The sequence below is a fragment of the Helianthus annuus genome, chromosome 4 (assembly GCF_002127325.2).
Source record: "Helianthus annuus cultivar XRQ/B chromosome 4, HanXRQr2.0-SUNRISE, whole genome shotgun sequence".
Lineage (NCBI taxonomy): Eukaryota > Viridiplantae > Streptophyta > Magnoliopsida > Asterales > Asteraceae > Helianthus > Helianthus annuus.
In genome coordinates this window covers 20569980-20578642 of record NC_035436.2, presented here as the reverse complement: position 1 = coordinate 20578642, position 8663 = coordinate 20569980, and the positions used below count along the sequence as shown (strand labels likewise).

Sequence of the window (8663 nt, the reverse complement as noted above, 5' to 3'; positions counted from 1 at the left end):
AGAAATTGGGTTTCTGGTTTAATGGATTGATGGAGTTATCGGCTTAACCACTTGCAGTTTTGCAGACGCATCCCATGCACTTTCAGACGCATCAATGAATGGATTACACATCCCGTGCTTGATGTGCCACAAGGAAGCCTGAGGTGGCCAAATTTGAAAGTGATTTTGGTGGATGGCCATTTTGGCAATTTTCCATAAAAAATTGCTAACATGAAAACTGTAGGGGCTTTGTAGACTAGATCAAACCTGGATTCAACTCAAAAATCTGCTTAGTTTTCTCCATAACATATCAAATACGTGTAACATATCAAATAGTGTCATCAAACAAACACATGCTAGATTAGATTCAGTACCTTCTGAGTTCTGCCATCATCATGCAGGATACATACATCGTCTTAAAAACATGAAAATATACATAATAAGTTTTTTCTTCAACTAATAACATACCATAATATGAAAATTAACTATTACTTCTCCACTGGTAGCACCAATAACTTAATGTGATCAATGTTGTTTGATGTCCGATACGATGAAATGCAGCTCTTTAAGCATGTGCCATCAGTTAGACTATACCATTCTCCGGGAAGAACTTGGTACTTGATCTTGTAGGTACCAGCTGGATTCAACTCAAACTCTAGGTTAATTTTCTCCATTAAACTTTCAAATGTAGTTGAGCTTGGGAGAAAGAATAAACTGTGATCAACTTTATAAACTGCTAAAATGACTAGCTCATCCTCACCTTCTGGATCTTCAACGTTGGTCAAGGGATATTGATATGCTTCAGTCAACTCACTTTGACCCTTAGTGGACTTTCTCTTCTTAGTGGACTTTCTCTTCTTACCTGTTTCTTGTAATGCTTTGTGTGTTTCTGACAGTTCAGTTTTTGGGAAAATCTTGGCAGGGTTGCTCCCACTCCCAGAAGAAGAATTCTCAACATCTACAACAAGTAATTCATCACCAAGTTGTGCCCCAGAAGCAGCATACCTGAAACTTGGCAAATACTCCCTTAGTGTCAGTATCAAAGCCTCCATCAAGGGCAAGGGGTTAGGACTTAGGGGCCAGAAAAACTCAAACACGTAGTCACACTCTCCCATGTGAGAACTCTTCAAGCATATCGCAAAAGAAGTACATTTTGCACCGGCTGAGAGTACCGCCAAGACCCCCTTGTTATCACTAAACTTAAAGATGTTTCTACACAGGTGTGCCTGACGAGTTTCAAGTGTCCTCGCAACTAGACCGCGCTCCGCCTTTTCCAAAGGAAGAACAAAAAGCTGTTGATAGAAACGCTTCATAAAAGACATGTGATCATTGCCATGGGGACTAGCAACACAATAAGATCTAAGTTTGCCTAATAACGCCCGTCTCTTCTTACGATGAGAATTCTCATAGGTGACCCAGACTTGACCAAGAGTTATAGCATGTGATTCAACAGCCACTTGTAATGCCTTTTCAATTTCTCTCACGGCAAGTAGGAAATCCCCGGTAGTAGCCTGTTTAAAGAGAGAAAAGTATTAAATGAGAAATCATACATAGTCAGTCATACTGTTCTACCCAGTTAGAAACATTATTTATTTAGAGCATTCACATTGGAGCCTCTATTCTATATTATATAGAGGAAACAACAAAAACACTATCACTTTGGAATCTCTAGAATAGAGAAAAATTTAAATAAAGTACAACTCTATATTTAGAGGGTCATATTTAACCCTCCATATTGTAATTGTGAGTGTGTAGGGAAGAAAAAAATAAAATAAAATAAGTTTTTTCTGAGTAGATGATAGGTAGAGATAGAGAGTTGGATGTGAGTTGTTTTAGAACAAGTACCAAAATCTAAAGAAAGATGTGTTTTTATATAGATGAAGGTGAAGGCTCGAATGTGAAGGTTCTTAATAATTACCTTGCAAGGCATCAAAAGTCGTAGTGGAGGAACGATATACAAACCCTCCCTCTGCAGACAAACAAAACACAAGTAATATAAAACATTTTATCAACGATATATAATTGTAAGGCCATCCGTAGTCATAAAGCCCCTTTGTGGGCGTTATGCGACACGTGTCGTGCCACATCACACAGGGGGTTTATGGGGCGTTATATCACTAGAGCTCGTAGTCATAAAGCCCCTACCAACCATTACCTAAATATTAATTTTCAATTTTATTAATTAATTAAAAAAACACTAACTATTTTTATTGGTCCATTTTTTGAAAGCAACCCCCATAGCGCCACGAAGGTGATGGCGCTGCCATCTTGTTTTGTCTGATAAAGCCCCTCGTCGTGGTGTAGAGGGCGCCATTGGGCGCTATGTTTGGCTTTTTGGGGCATATAGCGCCCCGCTAGAGGTGCTCTAAGAATCATGTAGGTAACTTAAGTAACACATGCACCTACCAGTAGTTCACGTTGCAACTCTTGGTAAATTTGTAGAAGATGGCAAGGATATCTTACAGAAACTTCAATGACACCAACGCAGTGAGTAAAAGAAAACGCAGGCAGCATCATAAAACAAGTTAGCTCACATTCCAAAGCAAGATCCACCAAAGGAGTCCCCCGGTGAGCCCTAAGATCCAGAACCACCTCTGGAAATTGGTTCAGGATTGCAGTGGATGGTGGCGCACCGTATATGATCGTAGCGTCGTCATCTACTACAACCCGATCACTAAGAGCATAGGAATACTGGCAACAAGACGACCTATATTTCCGGAGACGATGGTTTGAACACGAATAGGCATAAGGGTTAAAATTACATAAAAGTCTAGTGCCGCTAGAGGTTTTCACTAGTCGCCAAAACTGCATGATTATCCTCTCTAAAGGAAATGATTTTACGTTTCGAAACGCAGACAGTATCTTATTGTTCACCGGATCTGTTTAATTATTCAAATCCTTTATAATCAGAATCAGATTACAAATACAAATACAAGTAAACAACAATTTCTTACCGGGTCCACGACTACCATGGCGACAAAAAGCCTTTCTCTGAGGATAGATTTCTGGCCAGTACTCCCCCATCTTCGAATTCGAATGGGTGTTCAGAAGAAGTTGTAATATACAGAATTTTGGAAACCCTAATATACAGAAATATTGAATTTGCTATGTCCGATTTAGGTGAATTAAATGACAACATAAGTAGTATCGTTTAATATCTAAAGAAAAAAAGAAAGATAGATTAATAACAAAATATATTGGATTAAAAAGAGTTTATAAATCATAGGGTTTATTTTGTACAAGTGCTTACACGTTAGGGGAGATTTTAAAAATCTGAATATATCCTTCATGTTGAAACCAACGGTAATGTACTTCCAATACCGAAACCGTCGGACATTAAGTGTCTGTTTTGTATGGGTTAATGGAATAGACATGATAATGGAATAGATCATTATCATTTCACGTTTTATTTGGTTACATGTAAGATGGAATAAATTATTACCGTGTATTGTTTGGTAGGCAAGAAAACACTATGGAATAAAATCGGTGATGGTGGTCGGTGGCGGTGATTGTGGGTGGTGATAGGTGATGGCGGTGTTGGCGGTGGTTGCGATGGGTGGCGACGATGGTCTATGGCAGTGGTGGGTGGTGGCGGTGGCAGGTGGGTAACGGCGGCAGTGGTGGTTGGTGGCGGCGGTGGCGGGTTGTGGCGACTGGTGGGTGGGCGTTGGTGGTGGGGTGGTGTGGCGGCGATGGTGGCGGCGGTGGTTGGTGGTGGCGGCGGTGGCGGTGGGCCTCAGTGATGGATGGTCCCCGGCGGTGGTGGTGGCGGCGGTTTTGACTGTCGGTGGTGGTTGATGGCGGCGATTGTGGTCGTCGGGGTGGTGGTGGCGTAGGCGGTAGCAGGTTGTGGCGGTGGTGGGTTACGGGTCGCGACGACTGGTGAGTGGCGACGGCGGAGGGCGTCGGTGGTGGGTGGTGGCGATTTTTTTAGGTTGTGGTATTGTTAATGAAGGGTATAAGTGGGGATGGAATGAAAAAAAAAACATGGGGGGCAGATGGACTGATTTTGAGGGTATGAAATGTCTTATGTAATAGGTGACTCCATTACATTGACCAACCAAACACCATTTCCTTTATTCCCTCATGATGGTTCATTTCGGTGACTCCATTACATTGACCAACCAAACACCATTTTCTTTATTCCCTCGTAATGGTTCATTTCATTCCGCATCTCTTTCCTGCATAACAAACACTACCTAAATTTCAAGTTATCTTGAATCCATGATCTGCTTAAACTGTGATTTCGTTCATAATCATGCTTCTAAATCCTTAGCCTCTCATTTGATTTCAAGCGACTTTTATAGCACCTTTTTGTTCCATCTGTTTATGGCGGTCACTAGTGATTGATACATAAGTTTTTTTGGAGGGTGGGCACAATACGAGTCACTTAAAATGGGTCACAAAAAAATTGATGAAATAACATATTTCACTAAATAAAGACTAGATGGAATATTTCAACATGGTTTTTTTTAGCACCTTTTTGTTCCGTCTGTTTATGGCGGTCATCAGTGATTGATACATAAGTTTTTTGGAGTTTTTTGGAGGGTGGGCACAGTACGAGTCACTTAAAATGGGTCACAAAAAAATCGATGAAATAACATGTTTCACTAAATAAAGACTAGATGGAATATTTCAACATGTTTCTTTTAGCATCTTTTTGTTCCGTCTGTTTATGGCGGTCACCAGTGATTGATAAATAAGTTTTTTGGAGGGTGGAGACAGTACGAGTCACTTAAATGGGTCACAATAACATATTTCACTAAATAAAGACTAGATTGAATATTTCAACATGGTTTTTCTTGTAGCACCTTTTTGTTCCGTCTGTTTATGGCGGTCACCAGTGATTGATACATAAGTTTTTGGAGGGTGGGCAGAGTACGAGTCACTTAAAATGGGTCAAAAAAAAATCGATGAAATAACATATTTCACTAAATAAAGACTAGATGGAATATTTCAACGTGGTTTTTTTCTTTATAAAAAAATGTTATGAGTTTCTAAATTAAAAAACAAATATAAATTAATAAACAAGTGTCTATGAGTATCTAATCTAATCTAACTTATAATAAAAGACTCCAAATAATGTCACATGACATTCTCTCCTTCAAACTCATAAATTTTATTTATATTTGTTTAATATTTCTTTAATATTAATATTAATTAATAACCAATATATAGATATCACTTATTTTATTTATATTTGTTTAATATTTCTTTTAATATTAATATTAATTAATAACCAATAGAGTAAACTACAATTTTACCCACTGGGGTTTAAGTCAATTGGCACTCTAACCCCCTCTAACAAAATAATTGCAATTTTACCCCCCAACGTTGTTGTTATGTCGTAATATTACCCCCTGTCGTCAAATAAGTTAACAGATCTATTAACTGGAATGTGAAATGACTATAATGCCCTTTTATATTACCCCCTATGTTTTGTTCTACTCTGTAATATTACCCCCTGGTTCATCAAGAACTCAAACAACCATCTCTCTCATGTCTCTCTCTCATCCACCACAATAATCACCACCGGGTACCACCACTGCCACCGTCATTCACCACCACAACCACCACCAACCCCACCGATTCGCAACCCCATAGTTATAACAAGGAATCTCAAATTACTAACCAAATTATCAAATCTTCCACTTAGACTATGAAATGAAGCACAAGATGAACCAAAACAAACTAACAATTTTCATTTCATACTTTCAAAGGAAAATCACAGAGATCTCAACTATCTCCATAACAAACAGACGGAGAAGATATTCTCCGATGACGTCATTAGGTAAACTGCAAATTCATTACAGTCGATTAGTTCATGTAATTGAAACAAATTCATTATATCAGGTTTTATGCGACTGAATTAGTACTCGCATTGGAATATCTTCACTTGAATACCTGTTTCAATATCCTAAAGCTAATAACCCAGAGCTGCACATATTGATCTTGGACTCAAAATACACCAACTCAACTTGAATATCAAATTAGATTTGCAATTTTTAAGTTCTCTTTTCGATGTATACCAAAGTTCAACTCAAATCTTAACCGGTTCTCTTGTACAGAATCATATCTGATCTCGAAGTTATATTTGAATACATCTATAAGTCAGATTTGAATCATGAAACCATAATCGATAATATGCAATTACTATTGAATCTATTCAAATCTAAACTTAAATCTGCATTTTCTTGTTCAATCTACAAACTACAGGAATAAGCTCAGATCACTTTCAATATATATCTCAAACAAATTCAAAGGAAGTTGAGATTAATTGAAAAGTTCAGAAATTCGACCGAAAATCCTACATTTTCACTGAAACAGTTCGAAGCTTTCAAACATTTTCACTGGTTTGTCGCCGCCGGTCATCATCACCAGCTCACTCTTTCTTTCTTTCTCTCTGTGTCGTTTCTCCGTCTGGTCGCCGCCATCGCCGCCGTGGTGGCGGCGTTGTTGCTGTTGTTGTTCTCTGCTGCCACTGAGAGTCTCACCGGAGACGAAACTGGGTGGGAGTGGTGTAAGGGGGAGCAGGAGGTGTTGTGGGTGTGCGGTTGCCGGTGAACAGGAAGGCAGAGCTAAAGATGATGAATTTTGGTGTATGGATCTTGAATTTTGGGGAAAATTGAATATGGAATATGGATCTGTGAGTTTATTTAGGGAAATATGGAATATGAATCTTGAATTCTGGTGTATGTTGTGAGGTTATTTGAAGATGATGATGATGGATCTGGGTTATTTGAAGATGATGATGATAATATGATTTTATAAATAATAATAATAAATATGGGGTAAGATTACCAAAATACCCCCACCTATAATAGTCAAATAACTGTTGACTGACGGCAGGAGGTAAAATTGCGACAGAACATCAATGTTGGGGGGTAAAATTGCAATTATTTCGTTAGAGGGGGTCAGAGTGCCAATTGGCCTAAACCCCAGGGGGTAAAATTGCGGTTTACTCTAACCAATATAAAGATATCACTTATTTCTAAAAACATTGATTTAAACATATACTTGTTTAAATCACAATTTTTAAGCTTATTATAGTAAGATCATCAACCATGTAAGATACTACACTAAATAAACAACTAGATCATCACAAATCACATACTTAAACAACTTACTTTAACATAATCAACATAATCATGCTAACTAGTTAACACTAATACATATATTCTACACATAATAAGTTATATTTAGTAGATTATTAAAGTGAGAATAGGGTTTTAATTTGATTTTTCTTTAAATTCAAGATGATTAACATGTACTTCCTTAATCTACACATAATATTGTGCTTAAAAATGTTAAAAGATTGGCTTACAAGTTTGCACAAGATTAGAAGAAGATTAAGAAGACAATTAAGCTCCAAAGAAGGCCTTAATGATGCTCCATGTTGCAAGCTCCTTAAGTAATCTTGTAATGACTTGGAATAGCTTAATTTAGGGTGTTTATGAAGTGAAAAAATGGTGTTCTTATGGGGTTTAGGGCTGCCGAGATTTAGAGAGAAGAAAGAGGTGTGTGTAACACCCCGTGTTTCGAAAGTCAAAGTCAAAGTCAAGATTGAAGTCAAAGGAAGAAAAGATTGCTAATTACGATCTGTCATTCCTTGCTCAACTTCTCTTTTGACTTCTTTGACTTGTAGATAATCTATTTATTCTATCGCATTAGTTGTATTATGTGGAGTACTTATTAATAATCAAGGTTTAATCGATGTTTATCGCTTTATCGCCTAACGCATCGCAACCGCATTCGCAACTCGAATTATGCGTTATGGATATTGTTTTACATGTGTGTGCTATTTATGTGTTACTTGTGCATGTTTAAATTATGTTTATGTTGTGGTGATTGTATGCTAGATATAGTATTTGTTTGTTTATTATTATTAATCTACCGCATCGCTCACTCGAAACGCATCGCAAAACCCAACGCACGAAACGAAACGCCGAAACTCAAACGTCGGAGCCACTTGATCGGATGGCCAATGATACGTGGTCGAAAACCGGTGCTTGTAATTGTTTAATTTGATGTTTTTACGCAAGTTTTAATCTTGAATAGCCTACTTTTGATTAGATACTTGTTTTTCAGGTCTAACAGAGTTTAAGGAGCTTTTCGGGAGCTTTACGGGTCACCGGAGCAAAAACGGAACCACCGGGACGCGAAACGGGTCAACCGGACTTGAGGAATGAAGAAAATAGAAAGTCAAAGCTCTGGGGGCCGTCGCCGACGGCCATGTGGTCCGTCGCCGACGGCTTGTGCAGGTTCCCATCGCCAGAATTCACCGTAGACAGCGTGTTAAGCCGTCGGGTGCATTTGGAAAATCACGCACCGTCGCCGACGGACACATCCACCGTCGGCGACGGCTCCCCCATGTTCACTTCATGTTTGTTTGTTATGTTTGATCTTTGGACGAATCAAAAAGCTCTTTCATCATTCAATTCGGGGGTTACACAATATTTGGAGGTTTGAAAAACATCTTGGAGCCATTATTCATTTTGTTCACCTACCATTCCATCTATGATCCTTCCTTCAACCCGAATCAAGAACAAATCACCATCATCTTCTTGATTCAAAACCCTAGCTCCATCAATTCATCAACTCGTCAAACCATTCATCCATTCACCATCATCGCTCACCCAAGACCCTAACTTTCATCCATCCATCCATCCTCAAGCTTCACAATG

General features: G+C 38.6%; 1 protein-coding gene across 1 annotated transcript; it reads right to left on the bottom strand.

The window, feature by feature from the left end:
• Positions 1-312: 312 nt before the first annotated feature.
• LOC110868170 lies at positions 313-3093 on the bottom strand. Its single transcript, XM_022117278.2, has 4 exons — positions 2934-3093; positions 2386-2858; positions 1898-1948; positions 313-1490 (listed from the first exon to the last, which is right to left on the bottom strand). Exons 1-4 carry the CDS (start codon positions 3001-3003, stop codon positions 468-470), a joined length of 1617 nt encoding a protein of 538 aa, XP_021972970.1. The 5' UTR covers positions 3004-3093; the 3' UTR covers positions 313-467.
• Positions 3094-8663: the final 5570 nt, after the last annotated feature.

What these genes read in the sequence shown, in the direction of transcription:
- LOC110868170 (XM_022117278.2), bottom strand. Translation starts at nt 3,003, where the DNA reads ATGGGGGAGTACTGGCCAGAAATCTATCCTCAGAGAAAGGCTTTTTGT. An exon ending in CCATGGTAGTCGTGGACCCG is followed by an intron (nt 2,859 to 2,933) that starts GTAAGAAATTGT and finishes ATAATTAAACAG; the next exon opens with ATCCGGTGAACAATAAGATA. An exon ending in AGTTGCAACGTGAACTACTG is followed by an intron (nt 1,949 to 2,385) that starts GTAGGTGCATGT and finishes GTTTGTCTGCAG; the next exon opens with AGGGAGGGTTTGTATATCGT.